Here is a 24144-nt window from a genome sequence, read left to right on the forward strand (position 1 = left end):
TATATATATCAGTGTCTGCAGCCCCAAAATGGAAAGGAAATTCTGTTAAGTGCTACAAACTGGATGAACCTTGAGGACTTTCTAAGTGAGATAAGTCAGTTACAGAATGACAGATACTGTATGATTCCACTTGCATGCATATCTAAAGTAGTCTGATCCATAGCTATAAGAAGTACAGTGGTAGTTACTAGAGGCCAGGGGAAACAAGGGCAAAGAGAAGTTGTTTAATGGACTAGGATTTCAATTGGAATCTTTTTCAGACGAAAAGATTCTGGAGCTCTGTTTCACAACAATGTGAATATACTTAACACTATGGAACTGTACAGTTACGTATAATTAAGATGGGCAATTCTATATTTTTTAATCACAAAGTCTTTAGTTCTCTCTCTTTTTTTTTTTTTAGTTGTCAGATCATCTCTTTATTGATATATTTTCTTTTGCTTCTTAGCTAGCTGGACACTCGACAACACCGTTGTTGATGTCATCTATGATGTCATGAGGGTGCCGGCTGTCCACGTTGCAGCCCACAGACTGGGCGGTCCCCAGGATCTCCTTAATGGTTCTGGAAAGTTCTCTGGCTAAAGACCGGTGCTGCATCTGTCGGGCAATGTTGACAATCTCATCAAAAGTGATATTTCCGCTGTGTTTAATGCTTTTCTGCTTCTTTCTGTCTCTTGGCGGCTCCTTGAGGGCTTTGATGATCAGGGCAGAGGCAGGAGGCACCACCTCAATCTGAGCCTGTCTGTTCTGAATGGTCAGTTTCACTGTGATCCGCAGGCCCTTCCAGTCACCAGTTGCCTTGGCAATGTCATCCCCCACTTTTTTTGGAGACAGACCCAAGGGACCGATCTTGGGGGCCAGGGCAGACGTGGCGCCAACTTCACCACTGGTGCACCTCAGGTACATGACTTTAATCTCATTGGGGTCGAATTTGGGCAGCATGCTGGAGGTGGCTGGTGTCGGATGAACCCAGATTCGGGACGACCGTAGAAAGTTGCACCTTAGCCTCCTCCTAGCCGAAAGCCGAAAAGCTCTCTGTTTTTAATCTAACCTTTCCTATTCTCCTTTTAGAGTAAACTTTAAATGGTATTCTTTGACTCTGACCTATTGTGTGTGCAATAGTCAATGAAACATAGTCTCAGTTTGATAGTTATTTCCAGTTTATTCTGCTGTACCGCAGAGCTGAGGATCACTGGGAGGCCCTCCCAGACATCCCTTTCCTTTCTAGCCTCAGATCCCAGGTCCCCCCAGCTTTCATTCATCCCCACATCCTGCAAACAGCCCTACCTAGCTTTCTTTCCCCATGGTCTATTCAACCTATGTAAATATTTTACCCGGCAAATGTTGCACAAGTTCCACTTTTGAAAAGTCATTAGTGGTCTTTTTCATTGCTTCAAACTAGGAATAGGTGAATCTCCTTCATTTGAACCTGATCATTCGCTAGTTATGTGACCTTCTATGACCTCTGCTAAGCAGTTTAATAGGTCTGTCTCAGCTGTTGACCATAGCAGGTGGTCTGTTGTGGAGGACCACCTGAGCAGCTCTCCTTCAAAGATGAGCAATCACATTCCTTTTGGCTGAGCCTGACCCTATTTCCTTGTATTGATATGTACAGAGCTGGCCAGCACTTCTCTTTATCCTTTCAATTGGCCTTAAGCAATGTATATTGGTCTAGGAGGTGCTGGTGGTAATTTGTGAAGATGGCACGTGTGTTTCCCTGATAACCCACACCTGCTGCTCTTCAATATGAACTGTGTCGGGACAGAACAAAGAGCCAGTGTTCCACATTGTTGGTTGGGATCAAGCCTTGACACAGAGTCTATGACTTCCTGGGGCTTGAAAGATTATACATCAGACCCTCAAAACATCAGATACTATCTGTATAGAATAATGCAAATTACTCTCTCTGCATATGACAGGTAAATGCAGGCCACCCACCTAGCCCAGCTCACAGTAATCACCTAATTTCCACAATTCTCTTCCCCAAACTCCTTCCTCCTCCTCCTCCTCCTCTTCCTCCTCTTCCTCCTCCTCCTCCTCTTTCTCCTCCTCCTCCTCCTCCTTCTTCTTTTCTTTTGTGGAACCAGGGATTGAACTCAGGTCCCTGAGCTTGCCAGGCAAGTGCTTATTCCACTGACCCATCTCCCTGGCCTCCTCTTTCTTCTTGATGAATAAAATCTGGGTGAAGCCCTGGTCTATCTCTTTGTTCCAGAAAGGCATCTTTGTGGGTGAACTTAGGGCCCCCTGGCTCCCCAATAATTATATATATATATATCTGCTTTATTTTTGCTGTGGGTTGCACTGGGAGTGGTAGATTGGAATTAACTTGGTGGAAGTCCAATAACATATTTTTGGGATTATAAGTATAGACTTCTTGGGCCAAGATATGAATGAGGAGGGGACTCCTACAGTCTATGCACTCCAGCCTTCTTTGATCCAACTCCAGCATCCTATTGTTTCTGTATACCCCCCTGACCCCAAGGTCTCTGTCCTCAACTCTCACAGGCACCTGGGGGCTTTGAAATCAGATTTACGTTTTAAGACCAAATTCCCGGTATCATCTTTTAGCTTGGTTACAGTTGGGGAAATTTTTAAAAGATGTGAGTGCAAAGGTAAAACAAAAAAGATACATCACCCTAGAAATCAAAATAATTTTAAGTCAACACGAAAAATAAGTGTAGAACCAGAGCAAATATAACAAGCAGTAAGTTGTCCCTGTTTTCCTCTGAGCATATGTGGACCATTTTGTGACTATTACTTGTGTTCTTTTTGTTAAAATGTAAATGAAACTAATTAAATGAAAACCGAAACCTAAGGACAGGTAAAAGAGGGAGTTGGTTGAACATGTTGTGCTAGAGGACTGAATAGTCACATACTCTGCTTTGAAAATAAGTAGCTTCGTCTCAACACCTGTGGCCCAATATCACCCACTCACTTCTACGGTTTGGCAAGTTACTCATTTTCCGAGCTTACTGAAAAGCAAGATTTGTGCCATAAACATCTGTGTACTTGGTACAACAGTGTTGAAAAGTAGTAAATATTCCTTGTGCAATAAACTCTATCTAGTACAGCTGACATTTACTAAGTGGCTCTTATCTACCTAGCCAGGTCTAAGCACTTCATACTAAATCCTCTCCTGGTCCATAGGAAATAGATCCTACTGTTGACTTCATTTCACCGTGTAGCATCTGAAACTGGGGTTCAGAGAGGCGGGATAATTGGCCCAAGTCCACACAGCAGGAGACAGTGACAGTGGTTGATTGGGTTAACTTGAGAAGTTTAGAATTTCAACTAAGTTGGCTCAGCCATGTTACACCCTAGGGTGGAGAGGACCTGCCTTAAGGTAGGGTGTTACCCAGACTGGTATAAAAGGGAAATGAGGAAGCGTCAGTCTACTGGCTTCTGTTCTTTGGAGGCATTACAGTCTTTGCCTTCAGCTGGGACATTGTCTCTGGCTTCTGCACAGACTCTTCAGCTTCCACCTTGGATCTTTCAGCCTTTAGACACAGACCCAGGAGCCTCATGGTGTGGACTTGCATGAATACTGCAGTGAGCAATGGAATGGGTCCCTCAGCCTCTTGTGTGCAGACGCTTCTGCACGCTTCTTCATCCAACTCTGGTGGACCATCGTAAGCCAATCTCATAAGTTTTTATGTTTGTATATCTTGTATTATATCTGTTTCTCTAGTAAAACCCTGACTGATACAATGACAGAGCCTGGTCACAGTACGAATCTGAACAGTATATCTTCAAAATTTGTGCTACTCTGCCTGCTACTGCCTGTCATGGGTGGGCTAACAAAATATGGTCATTTAATTATATGCCTGCAAATTATAATTGTTCAAGTTTTGCAAGCAGATGTAGACTGTATTGATATTCTCTGTTTCACTGAATTTCCAAGCAAACGAATGTTAATAATCCCCTCAGTGTTGACCAGGTAGCCTCTAGTGTCCTGTGAGGTCAGCTCTTCTGCATTTTAAAGTTGACCCTGCCACCTACTTGATGTGTGGTCTTGAATAAGTCACTTAACCTTTCTTGTTTCTCATCTTCAACTTCTATCATTGGGTATTTACATAGGATTTGTTGCCATGGCAATAGAAAATAATACTGACCTATCTCTTAGGAGTGAGTGTCCTGGGGATTAACTAATTTACAGCTGTGAAGAGCTTTCAACACATGAACTGCTAAACAACCATGAGCTCGTAAAGAGAATTTAAAACACCATCAGCTTGTGGAGCGTGCCCACATTTGATGCCCATCATTATATGCTTAACTATTAGTATTACTACTCATAATAAACTTTTACGAGGTATTTTAGGAGGTTGAAGTGTTTTTATGAGAGCTAATTAGTTGTTCCAACCAGCTCTGTGAGGTAGGTCGGTATTTTTATCATCCTTGTTTCAGAAATTACATTAAATCAGTGCATGCGTCGTTAAAAAAAAACCTTTAACTTTTTGATATTTGGGAACGTTTTGTGATTGGAGACAATTCTCATACAGCTCTCTCACCTAATCCAAATTGCCCACAGTAGAGCAACAGGAGAGTGAATTATGCTTTTGGTTCCCCACATGCAATACTGTCAGGTCTTCTTTAGTTTTAATTGTTCGGATGTTTGCACACTAATTATGTGGCAGCTGTACTAAGTTCTTTTGTGCTACAGTCAGGATGCACTTAGAAAAATGAAGCCCATTCTGGATAGTACATAGAAAAGTTTAATTTAAGGAACATGTCACATATGTTTGGGATGGGCTGTAAGAGCAAATAGGAAGCTTTGTTGCTGGACCGAACTGCAAATAGGTCACAGCAGAAAGAAGTGACTTCAGGAATCAGACTCCCTTCCTGGTATGGGGGAGCAGAAGGGGTGAAGTGAAGTTACTGGGGTCCAGAAACTCTACTTGCTGCTGGGCTAGGACTCTGGAGAGAGGCCCACTGCAGGAGACCAAATCTCAGGAGGGAAGAAGCCAACCACAGGGATGCAGCCACAAGACAGAACAGCGTATTCTGAGCTCTCCCTCTCTGATCTCACAATAATAGGAAGTCAGAAGCTAAGGATCCAGGGAAATGTGGGTCATAGGCTTCCAGCGCCGAGAAGGGTGGACGCAGGGCCTGGAGGCAGCGGGTAAGGGGGCTATCCCTCATGTAAGTTCACTCAATTTCCTCTGAAGGCCCAGAGAGATCCAGAAACTGCCTCTGAAGCCTTTACACCAGCAAGTGGTAGGTCTGTGACTGTAGTTCAATCTCTACTACACTTCCAACTCTGAGCGTAATGTGTGTTCTTGGTGCCACCACTGATCTTTCTGAGGCTCTGCAGTGGGGTTCGAGTGGCAGATGGAAAGAATTTTCTGCCTCTACCTACCTTTAAGGGTAGGATAAAGACCAAATTAAATCACATATGTAAAAGCACTTGGCTGTCGCAAGTGCAATCCACAACTGTATGTTAGTATTGTTTGTAAATAGTGTTTACAAAAGAAGTTACAAAGGCAAGTCCAGGATTAAGATGAGGATTTCTTTCCTCAGAACAAAGTTCGAGCTCCTTAAAGACTGGCTGAAAAGTAACTGTGTGCATGGTCATCTTTCAGTTGGTGGTTGCTATTCTTGTTGCATTATCATGGGGCTTTAGAGAACAGGTGAAAGTGTTATTTGCAGCTTCTAATTTATCCTGGAAGGCTTTACAAATGTTGCCAGGCTTTAGTCCTGCAAGCTTTATAACAAACAATGGACTTCCATTCACCTTACCTCCACTCTATGTCTGGACACCGTGATGAGTTGGGAGTAGCATTCCTGGCTGAGTTAACTAAGCCATGTTGTTCACCTCTCCGAAGCGGAGGTCTTTCATCAAACAGGAGCACTTGAAAGGGCCAGCCTGATAGCTCAGCGGAATAAAGCACCTGCTTAGGCAGAGCGCAGCAGCCAGGATGGGCTTCCATCCCCAGCATTGCGTGCCCGTCCCTCCTGCAGGGCACGTTGAGACTTCGATTGAGACTAGGCGTGGTGGCGCGCGCCTGTAATCGCAGCACTTGGGAAGCTGAAAACAGGAGAATCACTATGAGTCCAATCTACATAGCGAGACCCTATAGACCCTGTAGACTCTGTCCTATATACAGGAAAAAAAAAAAAAAGAATAAAAAAGAAAACAGGAGTACTTGGGAGTGCCTCATCTATCAGAGTTTGAGGATCAATTGTGATAGCGTATGTCAAGGTCTTTGGTGAAACTTACAGCACTATAGCAGCGTGAGAGACTACTTCTAAGTTGCTTTAATGCTTCCCAGACTGGATGAAAACAGCTTCTGCAAATGTTGAAAAATCCTTATGAAGAAACAAGCCTCTGTAGCGTCTGATCATCAGTCACTCCCAATGTCATAAACTGACAAATGTTTGTGCCTGTGCTTCCTCACCAGAGACAATGAAATCACTCCTGAGGCTGCTGTTTTCCCAAGAAAACACCTTATCATTTGTTTTGCTCAGAAAAAGGCAGTGTCAGAATTATTCACCCTAAACTCCTGCTTCTCATCAGTCTCACTTTCGGCTGCAGAACCCGACTGAGGGAGGTGATACCCAAATTGCTTTTCACCCAACAACAAATACAATAACAACAAACCTAAACCAAAATACTGTCCTGGATGCTAAGTCACTCATGGACTAGCAGGGTAACAGCACTGCAGGTATCCTAGTAACTCTACAGTGCTCCTCTCATCTCTGGGAGATTTTTCTGTTCAGGGGAGTGAGCAACATTTTGTTCCTTTGTAGGTTAGAGAAGAATCTTCCCTTTGATTTTTCTGAGTTAGCAGAGACTCAATCCTGCTACCCCTCCCTCTCCATGGGGCTCCTGGGTCTGAGGCCACTCAGGATCAGGGGCACAGTTCTGATGAGGTTGTGCCGGGTGCCCTTTTTTTTTTTTTTTTTTTTTTTGGTATTTTTTGCAGGGTCTCACTTTGCAGCTCCAATTCCTAGTGATCGTACTGTTTTCAGCCTCCCCAGAACTACAATTACAGGGACATGCCACCATGCCCCGACTTGGTCCCTGGCTCAGCGTGCCCAGGAGCGGGGCTGGCTCAGCATGCAGTGCCAGGATTGAAACCCAGTCCCTGTGCTTGTCTAAGCAGGTGCCTCGTCCACTGAATTATCTTGCTGGTCCAGTCTCTCATTTTTGAGAGCATCCAAAATGCAAAATCCATTCTTTGGCTGCCTGATGTCCTGGCCAGCAGTGTATCAACTGTCTAGCAATCCCAATGTGAACTGGAAGTCAGACTCACAGAAATACGTACTTCCTCATTTCCTGGGCATCCCCTTCCACCAATAAACATCACGTAGAAATCCCGTTACACAACAGTGATGGAGTCTGTGGGTATTGAGGACCACCGTGCCAGGTGATGAACAGAGATGGTGCCATTATAGTCCCTCCCAAGAACTCATGGCCTGGGAAGGAGCTATGGGAGAGACCAGTTGGACTTCAGTTTCTCCCTACCACAGACATTTCAAAAACAATTTGTGAGTAAATAATGCAAGCCTACAAAATTAGCGCACTTACTGAAAGGCAGTTATACCCAAAGGAAGAATTTCTGTTTGAATTTAATTGATTTAAAATTAGCGTTCCTTTCTTTTGATGGCTCCATTTTGTTTACTGGGAAAACACTTGCAGCAAAACACATCCTGCATGTGTACCTAGGCATTGCTATTCTCATTGGCAAATACCCTCCACCACAGAGCCTAGATACATATTTGCCTCTGAGACCTGCATCACTCTGAAGGAACCATTCTAGCTTCCCAAGGAAAGAGGAGCTTTGCTCGATGATAACAATGCCAATCTTCAAACCCACCTGACAGTGTTACTTGGCATTGCATTTGTGGAAAACAACGGAGATTGTTGTGTTAGGATACTGTAATGAGTAATCTGTGTTGCTGTTTTTTCTTTCTTTCCTTGATTTTTTTGGAGGGATAGAGAAGAAGGGAAGATAAGAGGGGTTTATTAACAAAGATTCTTCATCTAAATCAGTTTTGTAATTGTCATAATCCCTTAGTTGCTTCTCTGTATAAAGGAAGAACATTCTTTAGGGCACTCATAGCATTGAGAGGGGTCTAAGAAATGGGCGATGGATGTGCTTGATCAACGTAGAGAGAGTATGTAATTTACCTTATAGCTTCTATTCTTCCTATAGTTTAGCCATATATATATATATATATATATATATATATATATTATTGTGTATATATATATTTATTTTTTATTTATTTATTTATTTTTTTGGAACTTGGGATTGAACTCAGGCCCTTGCGCTTGCCAGGGAAGCACTTATTCTACTGAGCCATCTCCCCGGCCCCTGTATATTGTGTATTGTATCTGCTCATTGTTTGTTCATTGTAGAAAATAAAAATAGAGAAGAAACTAGATAGTGGCCTTAATCTTACCACTGAGAGGTAATTTTTAAATGTGCCTGTCTTAGTTACTCTTCTCTCGCTGCTGGGACAAATACCCGACACTTAAAATGAAGGAAGGAAAGGTTTATTTAGCTCACAGTTACTGGAGGTTTCAGTCCATACTCAGCTGGGTCCAACGCAGAGCAGCACATAGCAGAGGGCAACCTTTCATGGTGGCAGCAAAGAGCAAGAGCGCAAGGGAGGGCTAGCAGCAGCTCAAGCAGCTGGCTTCTCTTCCCACCTTACATTGTAATGCCAATTACCTGCCCCAGGGTAGGGCAAGTACTCACACCTATGGGTACTTCCCAGTACTTACCCACCTATGGGTAATCCCAGCAGTACTAAGACCCATAATCCCAGCCTTGGATCACACATAATCCCAGTGGATCATGAGTTAACACAAACTCTAGAAGTCCTCACCCCATGACTGCATGAGGCTTTGGGGGGACAACTAGACACAAACCATAACAGTGCCTTTTCTCTCTAACTTACAATGTAATAGTTTAGTAAAAAAGGAGTTATGTGGACTCTCTTTGGCATAATTTCATTCACTTTTATTTGCTTATTGTATTAAATGCATATTTCCATGTTCTGCATGCTGCATTGATATTAACAGCATTATAAAATGTTATCATGTGATGTACTAATCCAAAATTTAGTAAACTTTACTTTTCTGAACTTTAATGTTATGTTGATAGCTTGGTTTTTTTTTTCTTTAAGATACATGACTAGAAATGGAATTTAAATGAAGGACTATGCAAAATACTGGGGCTTTTGATGAGTGTTGTTAAACTTCTGTCTGTGAGGATTGTGCCCATTTTATTTTATCTTTTCAACAGCAGAATAAGAGAATCACCATTTCCCTGTACACTGACCAGAATTACATATTTAAAAAATGTTTTCAATGCATGGGAAAACTAAGATAATAAACAGGTCACTCAGAAGTGAAGCAACACGAATAAGACACTAGCAAAAATATGATTGTTATCTGTTTTGAATCACACCAGTTCTCCTCCTCCAAATTCATATGTTGAAGTCCTAACCTACCCCGCTCTGTCACTGCAGACGGGTGCTTCCTTGGGACCACGAAAGTCAAGTAAGTCATGAGGGCAGGACCTGTGGACTTTAGTCCAACAGGACTGGTGTCTTCATAAGAAGAGGAAGAAACACTAGCTCACTCTTGCTATGTGGATGCCAAGGGAAGGTCACATGAAGACACAGTAAGAGGACAGCTGTCTGTCAACCAGGAAGAGACCTCATGAGACATGGACCCTGACCTTGGACTTCCAGCTTTTAGAACTATGAGAAAGTAAATTTCTATTGCTTAAGCCATCCAGCACATGGTATGCAATGTGTTGTGGAATCCTGAGCAGACTAATAGAGTATCTTTGGAGATTCTTTATAAAACCCAGGCATTCAGCCTATCCAGAGGCTGCATTAGGAGACATTTAAAAAGCATAGTAATAGTTGAGTAGAGATGCTGACTTGGCAGCTCTGAGACCACGCAGTCGAGAGCGGTGCTCTGATGAGCTAGAGGGGCTGCTAGAACGGTGGCTGAATGCAGCCAGCCCTAAGCTGAGAACCAGGCAGTACAGCCGCTCCTTGGTTCATGAGCTTGGTCTCTGTTCGTAATTCTGTTCACCAACTGAGCTGAATGAGAACCGAATCAAATTAAATGATTAAGTTCAGTGTTGACCTTATGGGGGATTTGATTCGGTTCTCTCCCAGGCTGATTTGCTACCAGATTCCCAGAGGGAACTGAGTTTGTAAACCGAGGCACCACTAATTTTATTTATTATTTCTTAGTTACTCTTCTCATTGCTGAGACAAAATACCTGATGACCCAAATTAAGGGGGAGAGGTTTATTTAGTTCACAGATTGGGGAAGTTTCAGTGCACAGTCAGCTGGCTCCAGGGCAAGGGGCTTTGCAGAAGAGAAAAGTTCATGAGGGGCACAAGCAGCAAAATCAACAATTGACTGTGACAGTGTCTTTCTGCCCCTTTTACACTCTGTCTAGGCTGCTGTGATCAGAGAAGTGCCAAATGAATCAGTGAACTGATCATACACCCTTAATCCCAGCATCACATACTCTAGAGTTAGGCACCCCTGAAAAAGCCCTGTGACCCCAAGAGGCTTTGGGGAATATCAGACATAAACTGTAACATTATTTTTTAACAGAACTATAAGGGGGTCCTGCTTGCAAAACAGCCTGGTTTAGGGATTTTAAAAGGAAAAAAAAATTTTTTGATAGTGTTGGTCTCTTTTTCTAAGAAAAATAATGTACTAGCAAACATGACTGTTCTCTGTTACTCTTCTCTCATTGCTAGGACAAAATCCCTGACACCCAAACTTAAAGGATGGAAAGGTTTACTTAGCTCACAGTTAGTGGAGGTTTCAGTCCATACTCAGCTGGCTTTAAGGCAGAGTGGCACATGGAAAAGAGCAGCTGTTCCTGGCAGCAGAAAACAACAAAGAGCCAAGGGAGGGGCAGCAGCTGAGGCTGCTAGCAAGCCTCCCTCCTTCCCTTACATTGTATGCAGATTGCCCACCCCAGGACGGGAGTAGCACTCACACTCATAAGACCAGCATTGGACCATGAATTAATCACAAACTCTAGAAGCTGCCCCAGTGACTGCAAGAGGCTTTGGGAGGACAACTTGACACAAACCATAACAATGACTTACATATTTTACTGATATAATTCTCCTAAATACCAATTGTGAATAAGTTAATTGCTGTTTTAGAAACATCTTTTATAACAGCTGGTTGTACTCCTCTCCTGGACTCAGTTTGATGTGACCACAAGCCTAGGACTTAACCTGAAGTCTTCTAGCTCCATGCATCGTTACATGTCTGCTACGCCTTCCTGTGGCCTCCTGTGGCCACAGCCACATTGAATCGTAGCTGCCATAACTGGACTAATGACCTTTGTTTTCCTCTTCTGTAGTTTCCCTACCCACTATAACTAGACCAAGCTGTTAAAGTGACAGATGGAGTCTTACAATTGCACCCTTGTGCCAGGAGTGTGCCTAACTCTTCCCCATTAGATAGGTACCTACCTTGAGATAGGTACCTTCCAGACAGAATGAAGTCACTTATCTGAAGGACAGGGATTCATGTGGTCTTGCTGCTGTCTGGGACCACACTTCTGTCCAGAAGTCCCTCAATTAACCAGACTTGGGCAGTTCTAGATGCTTGTCAGATGCTCTCTCCTGTCTCACAGTCCCTTGGGGCTGGTCCTCATATACTGCAGCAGGGTTTTCTGGAACATTCAGGCAGTCCAGACAGGGGCAGCTAGGAAGCAAAGTGGGGATGGGTCAGATGCCTACAGCTTCAAGTTCAGCGGCTTCTCACATGAAAGCCTAAACTCATCAAGTAGAAGGTTAATAGGCAGAATGGCAAGGCAGAGGACAAATTAACAAGGGAAAGAACCTTTCTTGGAGGAAGGCTGAGGAAATGAAGACATGTATTGCCCTAGGCTTTTCAGAAGACAGAGCCAGCATTAAAGGCAGGGCAGACTCCGGGTCCTTTTCCTTTGTTCTGCTACTTTTCTAAAAATGCACTGTCCTTGTTGAAGATGTGTGTGACCTGGAGCTCTAGGTCTCTCTTTGTCATCTCAGTCAGTTACTCCATACCATACACGTTTAGGGTTAGTACGCTTGTGACACTCCTATCTATCTTACCTTTTCTCCTTCTACTTCCCCTTCCTCCTCCATCCTTCTCCTCCTGCTTTTCTACAAGACCCCAGGAGTGGATGGAAAATAATTGCTTTTTCGTCTGCTTGAGATTTCAGGACCAACTAGGTATTTCTAACAAAGACAGTGACAAACTTTCAAATGTTTATCTTCTTAGGTGACTGGTTTTATAGCTTTTTTTTTTTTTCCTCATACTTTTTTCTCATATCCAAAATAATGCAGCCCCATGGCTACATGATCCATAACTGTTACCCTGAAGCACCAAAACTGTGCTTAATCCCTACTGTCCCCCATGTATATGGTAATATATCCCCCTTTGCTTTGTTTTTTTGAGACAGGTCTTGCTATGCAGTTCAGGCTGGACTTGAGTTCACTTTGTAGCCCAGGCTGGCCTCAAACTCACAATGATCCTCCTGCATCAGCCTCCCAAGTGCTGGTATTACAGGCATGTGCCACTGTACCTGGCTTATGCCCCCTTTTATTATAGCCCTTTGACATAAATAAGGCAAATAGTATAATTTTTTCTTATAAATGAGAAAGCATACATTAAGAGGTCATATAACAGATTCATTTTGTGGAACAAGGAGCAACCCTCCAGTCATTGAGCTCCAAAATGATCTTTTCTACTGCTTCATAGAGTGCAGTGTGGGGCCCTTCCTCCTTTCCTCCTCCCTCAGAAATAGGGAAAGTTCCAGTACATTTGTTTTCTAAAAATTGCTCATTATTTTGCCATTTCATAAAACCATGTCAATTGTGCTACATGATCATTGCACGTCAGCAGGACAGTTGTTCACTGTCAGCCCTCTTCCTGCTCCGTGCACCTCTTCCCCAGGAGCACTGTGCCTGTGCAGAGGCGAATCCTGACAGCTGAGCCACAGCTTCTGGCTTGACCTTCCTGGTATGGTGGCTCAGAAGACAAGAGAACCCAATGAGGGTAGAGCAGATATTCTCTCATGGAAAGTTGAACCAGGAGTGAATAGATAGTCTAGTTTTGTGGGTCATTTGAGCTGAGGACTGTTCACCTGGGGGTCTCTCTCCTTCTCCCTCCCCCTCCCCCTCTCCGTGGTTGCCATGTAAATGATAAATAGAGCCTGGAGAAAGAAGGGATGAACCAAGAAGTAGAGAAGCCATATGGGGCCTGAGGACATGAGCTAGATGGACAGCAGGAACAGCTGCCTGGGGCCTTACAGTGCTTTTCAGTTCTGAGCTCCAGATAACCAGCAGCTTAGCCCGCACTGTGATTCCTGCCCTTGGATTGCATGAGAATCTTCAGGAATCTTTCTGATATATTCTTGGCTTTGGTGAAGTTGTGTTAAGAAGTTTCTCATCCAAAGAGCTTTAGCTTTAGTGTAGATGTTCTGGAAACAGCTTTTTGAGTGATTTGTTCCAAGCATTTGAATCATAGGCTGGGTATAGGAAATAGCCCCATACACATCCCTATATACCCCATAGACATCCCTAATAGCTCCAGGCATGTCCCTACAGGTGTGCCTGCCCCAAGTTCCTTGCACATCTGTGTGGCCAAGAGGCCGCAGTGCTGCCCTGCCTAGCCTCAGCTTGTTCTTCAACTGGAAGATCCCTGAGAAGGCAGCACCAGCCTGACCCTTGTAGGCACCATCATAGCATCTCCTTGGGCCACTGCCAGCCCTTGTCTAGTCTTGCTCAGTCATCCTGTCACTCATTGTTTGCTAATGATGATGAGTTGGCAGTGAAAGAGAAGAGCAGTGGCAGCCAGCCTGGCCTTCAGACTGGAGAGAAGCATGTTTTTTAGAGAGTAAAACATTATTTGGTATGAAGCATGTTCCAGCACTGAATTCTTCTCTTTCAAAGTCCTGCTGGGCTCCTTCTGTCTCCGAGAATCTGTGCTTTCCTTTGTCACTTCCTCCCACCTCCCTCCCAGATGGAAACTGGCAGGGCCACCTTATTTGGGGATTGGGTTCCTCAAAAACAGGTGTAGACCTTAGTGCAGACTCTAATATGACCTCTGGGAAGCATGTTGTTAGAAGAGTGACAATCACAAGAAAGTTATGGGCTGGTATTTGGCAACCTTTGACACCATCTGAGATTTTTATAGAGAAAGCCAAATGTAATTAGTGAGAGATACCAGATTCTCTCTGATACACACTTAAAGAGGAGTCTCCTCAGCCTGTAGAATAAACTTATTCTTGTTTTAGATTACTATTTGTTCCAGAGTAGGACATTTTGTCTTTTCTTTTTTTTTTCCCTCTTCTCTTCTTCCATCTTCTCTTCTCTTCTCCCCTCTTCTTCCATCTTCTCTTCTCTTCTTTTCTCTTCTCTTCTCTTCCATCTTCTCTTCTCTTCTCCCCTCCCCTCCCTTTTCCCTCTTTTCTCCCTCTCCCTCTCCCCCCCCCAACTCCAGTCTTGCCATGTAGTCCAGGCTGGCCTCAAATTCATGACCTTCCTGACTCAGTATCCTGAGTGTTGAGATTATAGAAATGCTCCACCATGCCAGACAAGGACCAGACTTTGGACACTATTTTTTTTCTTATCTTTGGACACTTTTTCTTAAATTTCCTTTCTGCGCTCTTGGGTCATGGCCTCCCCAACTCACTTCTCCAGAGCTCTTGAGAGCTAGGAGCTGGGACCAGCTTCCCAGGGTCGCATCCAACTTGGTCATTGGGAAGGATGTTGTTGTGAACTTTGACAGTAATTCTGACTATTAATGCAGTCTTCAAAAACTTAAGTTTTTAAAGCATGTCTCTCAGATAGGTACAGACCTCTAAATTCTTCTCAGCCAGAAGAGGGTGTTGCATCCCTGACTTTCTTCCTTTTAAACTACCCAAGAGACCTAGGAGAACAAATGACTTTTCATTTTTATACTGGTTTTTCATGCATTGATAACAATGGAATAACAGCAAAAAGTTCATTTGTTGAAGAAGACCAGAATCAAAAAGAAATATCCATAAATTCAAGCCACTACAAAACACTGCACAGGCTACCGGGTCCAGTGGTTTTTGGTGCCATATTTTTATGTTGCTTGCTCTGGTTCAAAATTAAGTGACAAAGAAATGCAACAAGGACCTCTTGCTAGTGAAGAGCAGTGGGTAATATATTTGTTTGTACTACGGGATTGCGGTTCTACTAGAAGGAACACTTGACATTTTGATGAGTGCCTCGAGGGAGAAAAGGTACTAACTTCAGAACTTAGTTTTAATTATACTAAGGAGATTACATTATTCAAAAGCATCCCACTGGTAAGGTGCAACATTTCCTGAAACAGTTTAGTGGAAAATGCCACATTAATCAGTTCAATATTTCACTCAGAAGGCTTAATGATGGGAGAAGTTTAAAGTACCTTGGCATGATAATGCAGAGAGGGAGAGAGAGAGGGAGAGAGAGAGAGAGAGAGGGAGAGAGAGAGAGAGAGAGAGAGAGAGAGAGAGAGAGAGAGAGAGACTGTTCTTCATTTAGAGGAAAAGGCTAAAATAGTTGTTAGTCTCTCTTATGCTTTTCTCCATTAAAAACTGTCTGGCTGTGCTAGCAACCTGGTAGGGGATCACTACACCCCATCCCTGAAACAAAAGAACTTTGGAAAGGAAATAAGCCCAGCAGGAGCAAGGAAGCCTGTCATGTGCAAGCCACACCCTCCACCTATCTGTTCTAATCCATCCGAAGGTTTAGCTCTCCTGTCCCCTTAACTGGTCCAGGCTAGTGGTATGTAGCCACTCTTTTCCTCCCCATCTAGATGGACAGAGCATATGAATGCTTGGTATCTGGCACTAGAGGGAGATGGACAAAATTTGATCCTTGAGCATCCTGTCTTTTCTTCCCAATCTTTCCCCATCTCATTTTCTAATTACCACTTTGAATCTCCAAAATATGAATGAGCAGCTGGACTGAAACAGATTGTATTTAATGCGTAGGCTCTGACCCACGCATACCCAGCACACATGTGAATTGGGAAATGTTGGAAGGCAGGATAATGATGAAGATTAGAAATCCAGTCCAGATGTGGTTTGTAGGCATACAAGTCGGCCTGTGGATAGTTGAGTTGGAAGGCCACTTGCCCCCGAAATTAACCAATGTGAACTGTCCACATGGGTTGTGGCCTAGCAACTGGTTACAAGAAACTGTAGAACTACAGAGGCCTCATGGCTGTAGCCAGTGAAGGGTTAGGGGATGGAGTGGAAGCTGGTTAGGGAACAACACAGTCAGTATTTGTGTGAATGCCATGGTTCGGAGGTAGTTTGTCCTGTAAGCCTGATTCCCAGTGTGAGCATTGGAGGGTGCTGGAACCCTTAGGAACTGGACCCTCGTGGGAGGGGAAATGGTCAGGACCGTGCCAGGAAGGGATTCATAGGAGTTAGCTAGATCCCAAGGCAGTGAGCTTTTATAAAAGCTCTTCAAGTTCTCCTGCTGCCTCTCTTCCACCTACTTCCTCCGTGCCCTATGTTGGGGGGCAGCCAGGAGTCCTGGCAAGTCGTTGGCACCGTGATGTTGGAACCTTCCAGCCTCCAGAATCATGGACCAAAATGAACCGCTGTCCTTTGTACAGTCCTCAGCACCAGCAGGTATCTTATGTTATGTCAAAATTAAAGCGATGAGTTTAATTTCTCTTTATATTTTATCACAAGCTGAAGACCTGTGCATTAAAAACTAAAAGTTTGCACTAAAAGAGAATAGCTAAATTATCAAGAATGTATACCAATGTGACATTTCCCTGCCATGTTTTTATTTTCTCTCTCTGTTTCCTAGTAAGTATTACAACAGGACTTCCCCACATATGCTATGGACTCTTCCGTTTTGTGGGCATAGGAGGTATCTTTGTATTTCCTTCAAAGCTCTTTCTTGTGTGATTCTTTTTGTTCTCCTGCACATCACCTTATTTCTTTGTCTAGCAAGTCCCAGTGCAGCTCTCTTTTCTGTGTATTTCCTTCTCTGTATATCCTTCTTGGCAACTTTCTCCACCAAAATGGCATCTAACCTTGGTGCCCTCTGATACACAGCTTGCTTTTCCTAACACAGAAATTCCCAACATTGTAGTGTAGCACTACCTTCTTCTTGCTCCATTTTTGCTTCTGAGGCCATATAAAAATTGTAATGACTTTCAATTTTGCTTTAAAATGTGTACAGCAGCCCTGATGACTTTTTATTATTAATTTTATTGAGAGCCATATGACTTTTAACAACATCCTAGGGAAACCAATGTGTGTGTGTGTGTGTGTGTGTGTGTGTTATTTTTCACTATTCAAAATAAGATTCAAATGTTCTGATTCCCAGGCTGGTTCAGGATATTCATGCTTGAAGGAGAGCTAAGCAGTGGTGTTTCTTTTTTAAAAGGAATTTCTACCATCTTGATGGTCTTTGGAAGTCACAGTGGATGTTATTATCTTATGTTGCTTACCAACTGTCACACAAAGTCCTTTGTCAGCCTCTGCCTAATTCTTCATCAACAGGGACGCTGAAGCCCGTAGGGTCATTGCTTATTCCTTGTCTCGATTATGGTTTTGTAGTTTTAGGGTACCAGCTGCTGTTCTACTCTTCAGGTGGGGTTGATTCCATTGTTGGATTTTTGTTGAATTACTTTTCCAAGTCTCATAACCATGCCTTACTACGATGGGGAGAAGCACAGAATACGCAACAAAATTAGAAAGCAGAAATCTAAATGTTTAGTCATCTAGGAAGTGCTGGATACAGAGTAGCAGCTCCTGTCAAACTCTTGAAATATACAATATTCATTAACTATTATAAAATGTCTGATATTAGATGATCAGGTACATCTGATATCAGGCATAGTGCCACGTGTGCCGCATAGTTATATGGATTGACATAAAGACATCATTGTGGGTTTAAAATAGCTCATTTCATTGACAAGGTAAAGGACATCTGTGCCATCTATACCTTATATGAAAATCCGAAGGGCCCAGGCATGGATTCTGTACGCGTCTCTGCCTCGTCTATGTTCCACAAGAGAATATTGTGTAAGAAGAGAATATTCGTGTGTGTGTGTGTGTGTGTGTGTGTGCATTTATATATAGGTATACAAATGTCTGGAATGAAGAATTCCCATACTGCTACCTGGGCTTTTTGGGGGGAGAGTGATAAAGAGAGCTAACGAAGGCCATTCTTTCACAGTTATTACTGCATTGTTTCAGAGTTTTTCATACTACTAAATAATTAAAAACTAAAAGGAATGCCTTTTGTGGATTGTTGCTGGCTTTGACCTGAGCTGGTACTGACTACTTTCCTGACCTCCTCTTATGCTGATCATCTCTTTTCTTATTATTTTCATTCTTATGATATGGTTTCACTATCGTCATAAACCATTCGCCGAGGCTTGGTGTCTGTCTCTTATTGGTTGGTGCTCATCTATTCTTAAAAATCGCATCTAGGAATTCTTGTACTCCAAAGAATTTTTCCATGACTTTGGGCTTCAAGAAGTTCAGCTTGATTCACACTATGTGCATTCACCCTGCCTGCCTCCATCCGTCCTCCTATCTTCCTTCAGCGTTCTAGCATATTCTTTTATGTGGTTTCTCCAAAACCATATACCTACCTGCTGCAAATACTCTTGATCGAGTTGTGCGTAACTTTTCTTTTGTGTGACATTTAAGTCAACAAAAGTGAAAATATTTCAAGTTGTATTTTAAAATAAGTTCTCTGTTGGGCTGGTAAGATAGCTCAGCAGTCTAAAGCACCTGCTTAGGCAAGCTTAGGCAAGTGCAGGGACTGTGGTTTGATCCCTGGCACCACATGCAGCGCCAGCCCTGCCCCCAGGGCGGGCTGAGCCAGCCACAGGGGGAAAAATAAATAACTAAATAAATAAGTTCTGTCAAATTTCAGAAAATGCTACAACTGCTATAATTTAACATTCTTTTCTTACTGCAGTGCCACTGTACAATTTCATTATTTTTTTGATAAAATTTTAGAAATTACAAAATTATCAAGTGGTATAACTGTGGTTCTTCACTTCAGTGTACTTCAGAGTTATCTGGGAAGATTTTAAGCTGTAATTGAAGCCACATTCCCAGAGATTTTGATTTGATTTGTTCTAAAACTTAAATGCCCTTTTCTAATAACGCCTAGTGTCATTATAGAGAAATACGAGATTGACAACACTAAGATTTGAATATGCATCAAAATTTAACAACATAGTTTGGAACTGGTTAATTTTTCTTTTCTGTAATTGATCTTCCGAGCTTTAATTTATATAATCTGGTTTGCCTCACAGGATACCTTAATAGTCTCCAAAGTACGAATATTTTTAAAAATACTTATTTAAAATAAAAAACATCATTTAAAAAATTGTCATCAATGTCCTTTCTTTGAAATGTAAGGTGTTTTTTTTTATTAGTCAGATTTTTTCTTTCTGATAATAATCCTAACCAAGGCTTACAATTGACTCAGGAGATGGTCCCTCTCAATTTGGGGTGTCTAGTACAATTTTAACAAAACCCATATACAGATTATTACGCAGAACTTACTCTTGCAGAGATAGCTGTATAAGGATTTTCACAAGAGCACTGAGTGCAAGGGAGACACAACTAAACAACAAAACCCAAAATGGCCCACAATGGTTTAAGATGACTTGGAACTCTATGCAGTGGAGAATAGGCAGTTTGTAAAAATGATTTACGTGTTCCATCTGGGACAGGGGCTCATGATGGAGCTGGAGTAAAACAAGAGGCAAAAACTGTGAATAGTATGGTACATTCCTCCACCTTTTTATATAGGAAGAGAATATTCGTGTGTGTGTGTGTGTGTGTGTGTGTGTGTGCGCGCGCGTGCATTTATATATAGGTATACAAACATCTGGAATGAAGAATTCCCATACTGCTACCTGGGCTTTTTGGGGAGAGAGTGATAAAGAGAGCTAATGAAGGCCGTTCTTTCACAGTTATTACTGCATTGTTTCAGAGTTTTTCATACTACTAAATAATTAAAAACCAAAAGGAAAGGCTAGATGACTGGAAATAAAAAAGGTCTCAGTGTCTGGCTGGCATCTCCCCACACTCTGCACGCAGCAAGAGGCACCGCGGGTGCGGGACAGGCTTGCATCGGTCCAGTCCTGCCCTTACTGGGGCTCCTCCTCCCCAGCTCTCCCACGTTTGCAGGCCGAGCCATGCAACCCTCAGAGCGGCCAGGCTGGCGGCTGTCTTGCCTCTGGCAGCCTGTGGTGAGTCTACGCGGGCCGAGGGGACTGTGCGGGGCCTGGGCCTAGTTGAGTTTGGCTCTTTGGAGTCTGGAGGGGTGAGGGAGGGTATCTCAGACAGTGTAGGTCCGAGCACAACATTGTGCGGCCTTGCTGCTGTCCTGGGGCACGAGGCACCACCATAAGCCCCTCCACAATCAGCAGGGGGTCTTCTATTTGCAACCCATTTCCCAGTGTGACAACCTGCTTTCACGGAGGGCCCAGGGCGCGCCAGCCTAAGCTCTTCACGTGTACTATCTCAATTAATTCTCGCAGCACCCTATAAGGTAGTGCTATCGTCGCTCCCATTTCACAGATCCAGAAACAGAGGCACAGAAAGGCTGTGAACTTTGCTCCCAGTCATGCAACTAGGAAGGGACAAAGCCAGGACTTGAACCAATGGGATTTGCCAAACTCTCGCGATGCTACCCATTCCGAACACGTTGACATCAGAAAGCAGTTTGTGAAGACTAAAGGAAAGGCACTCTGAAGGCTGGAGAATTCCTTGCTTAAGGAGAAAAAAACCCTTGTGCTGTAAGGTCAATAAGATACCGGTTTAAAACATACGATTTTGATGGATACTACCTATAAAACTATATCCAGACACATCATTTTCCTAAATTACGGCTTTATTTATTTTAAATTGTCAAATTATAATTGTATCTACTTATGGGGTACAGAATAATGTTGCAATTTATGACAACAATCTGAATAATTAAAGTTAATTAGCATATCCATTTCTTCAAATATTTTTCTGCGGTGAGAGTACTTGAAATTTACTATCTTTGTGATTTTGAAACGTACAACACAAACACACTGCTAACTGTATTTGGCACACTGTGGAATAGCGAGCAGAGAAGTTCTAGAAACGAGAAACAACTGGGCCTGGGAGATAGCTTGGAGGTCTGAGCACCTGCCTGAGCTGTGTAGTGAGACCCTATACCAAATAGATAAATAAAAGATTAAAAACAAATTTAAAAAAAAACTTAAGAAAAAGAAAAGAAAAAAAAGCCCAACAATTTCATCCTCCTGTGTAAATAGACTTTGACCATTTGACCTTCGAGCAGTATCTGCCCGTCCCTCCAACCTCAACTTGGTAAGCATCATGCTAGTGTTTATTCGAATTATAAGTTTTTGTTGCCCTTTGCTTTGGCAATATTTTTTGAGCGTTCCCCGGAACATGGTCATTCAAAGTCTGCAAGCATCACATACTGCATAGAAAAAAGGCATTATAGCATAGTCATAAAAATGCAGGTGTGACCCAGACACCCTGAATTTGATCCTTGGTTTCTCACTTATTAGATATATGACCATAAGCACATTTCTTAATGGCTCTGGGCCTCAGTTTCCCTCTATGTAAGTTTCCTAATTTGTACAAGAGTAGTACTTCTCTCATGGGGTCATTAAGAACTTAGAACAGCATCTGGCGCAGGGGAAATGCTATGAAAGTAGTTGATAAATAATTAAAATAATTTGAGATGAAGTACAGCACAGCCAAATTGTGCACAATCTAATTCACTGGCCCATTCTTTTTTTAAGGGGAGAAAAGACTAAAGAAACCCATATTTTTTGAACTTCTATTCTCAGGTACTAAATACAGCCTTCAGAATTTCTAGGTAAGCGAAAATCTCCTAATTCAAGCAGATGATCACAATTTTCAAGAAATAGCCTCAGGTCCACAGAGAGCTGCGCTGGTTAATGAACAAACCCAAAGACCCCAAAGACTGCATGCGCTCGGCCAGCTCTGGGGGCTTCAGGAGCTCAGGCCGGAGGGGCTCTGGAATTTGATGTCCGCTCAGAGTTGTTAACGTGGCTATTAGCCTTGAGTTTTTCTGCTTTCACCCAACTCATGTCTGCATTTTTCTATTTCAACCTTCCACTCATCTCCTCCAAATTTCCTACTTTAGACCTTCCCCCGTGCTTTTGTTGGGTTTCACAGTCTTAGCTTTTAGTGTCTTTAGGGCATTAAGCTGTATATTTCACTGTAAGAAATAGGAGCAATCTTAAGATTTCTAGCTGGAACTCCTTTCAGCCTTTTCCCCGTTGATATTTGGAGTTTCATTTTGCTTTAATTGTCCCCAGTGGTGCAAATAAGCGCGCAGTCAGCCTTTGCCTGTAGATGCGGAACTGCCACTCTCTTTGCTTTCTAGAAAATGGAATGGATCCTGGGGGCAAAGATTAGCCCCTTTTTAACAGTGGGCTGAGTTGAGGGGGGATAACAATACCTATATTTCATCTTTATCTATTGGCTATTGTTACGGCTTCTGCTGCTATTAGTAAGAGATTCCTTGAGTGGAAGAAAGAACAGTGTCTACGTGAACACGTGTAGCCGTTCACACAGAGTCTGCAGACCCTCTGGGAGCACTCCAACTGAACAGGAACTATAAAATGTAAAATAGCATCATTAATAATAACTCTTTTATGATGGTAAATAGAAGCAAGTCAAGTCAAGTTGCTTGGCTTGCTGAGCCTCTCCCTGGCCTCCTCTGGGCGGGGAGCCCATGGTGTCTTTCCGCTCCTTTTTCTTTATTGCTCATCTTGTATTCTATAACATGTTCCTCTGCAATTGCCATAAGCAAATCATTTAACCCATAGGAATAATCCTTGGAAGGTGATGTCAGTGCAAACATATCTGTGGTCATAAAGACCAGCCATGCACGAACACCCAAAGTGCTCTATCAACAGCAAATACTGCCACTAATTGATAAGAACAATATACATACCGAGCACAAGGCACGTAGGGAGCTAGGTTTTAAGGTGCTAGGCAAAATGAACCAGGCCAGAAGAAATGAGAGCTGGCTTTCCGAGCCTCGCCTGCACAGCAGAACCATGCAGCAAAAGCACCAATTTCATTTTTGGAGCGGTACTGTATGTGACAAGTTCCAGTGAGAGCCCAAGGTTCAGCTGGGGACTATTAACAAGTTTTATTCTCTCATGGTTACATGATTTTATTCATTAGTTGCATTGTAATGGAAGGAAGAGAAAGCAGGTCCCTGCAGGGCCTAAGTTTAGGTGGTATTTTCCCCCTCGTGTGTGCGGCTGTATGTTTCCTTGGTGATATGCCCTCTGAAAGTCAATGCAGCCAGGCAGGAGCCTCTGGAATGCCAAAGAGGGAGGAACTGCACTTAGCAGTTCAGCCCATACACGTCCTGAATTCTGCCCGCACCACTTACTAGTTGGGTATTTGGAAAAAGCGCCCTCAATTCCTTGCCTCTCAGCTTGTTATCTGTGAAATTTTCGTTGTATGATTATAGGTGAGACTTAAATAAAAATATACTTAAAATCTAGAACAGGGCATGGCATATGAAAGCATTCCCTGAATGTTACCTACATTTTGTATGCTGCTTCGATATTCAGAGAGACGTTTTGAAGTAGCTGAAATAGGCACAACGCATGTTACTGACAGAGTTCTGAAAGAAAATCACATCTCTTTTCAGGATTCCAGTTGAAGGGCCTGAGCCCTCACACCAGGGGAAGAAAAAAAATCTGCTTTTGCCCTCGGATGATTTGCAGAATCGGAGCTCAGGGGTGCCCCCTTGCGGGTGAGAACTTGTTGCAGTTCCCACTGGCAACTTCTGCGCTCATTGGGGCTTCCTCCGGAAGCTGCAGAACCTGAGAAGTCAAAGGTCGCTCGTTCCCGGCCTCATCCATCATTCCTTAGGATCAGTGTGATAGTGTCTGGAAAGCGGCTTCTACTGTTTCTCATGCTGATTCTACTCCTGTAATCGGCGTTTCTGTCACTGAACTGTGGTCAAGGATACCGTGAAAGGATCTAGTGACTCTGAATTTCCTGGAGGGATGTTGAGGTCTGAATGATTGCGTCTTCCCTTCTCCAAATGTATATGTTGAATTTATAATCTCCCAGGGATGGTGTTAGGAGG

At 43.0% G+C, this 24144-nt stretch overlaps 1 protein-coding gene across 1 annotated transcript; it reads right to left on the bottom strand.

Moving 5' to 3' along the window:
- Positions 1-414: 414 nt before the first annotated feature.
- On the bottom strand, positions 415-957 carry LOC105741465 (60S ribosomal protein L12-like). The gene has a single exon (XM_012513614.2). It carries the CDS (start codon positions 940-942, stop codon positions 445-447), a length of 498 nt encoding a protein of 165 aa, XP_012369068.1. The 5' UTR covers positions 943-957; the 3' UTR covers positions 415-444.
- Positions 958-24144: the final 23187 nt, after the last annotated feature.

Source organism: Octodon degus, unplaced genomic scaffold (assembly GCF_000260255.1).
Source record: "Octodon degus isolate 3935 unplaced genomic scaffold, OctDeg1.0 scaffold00001, whole genome shotgun sequence".
NCBI lineage: Eukaryota > Metazoa > Chordata > Mammalia > Rodentia > Octodontidae > Octodon > Octodon degus.

What these genes read in the sequence shown, in the direction of transcription:
- LOC105741465 (XM_012513614.2), bottom strand. Translation starts at nt 942, where the DNA reads ATGCTGCCCAAATTCGACCCCAATGAGATTAAAGTCATGTACCTGAGG.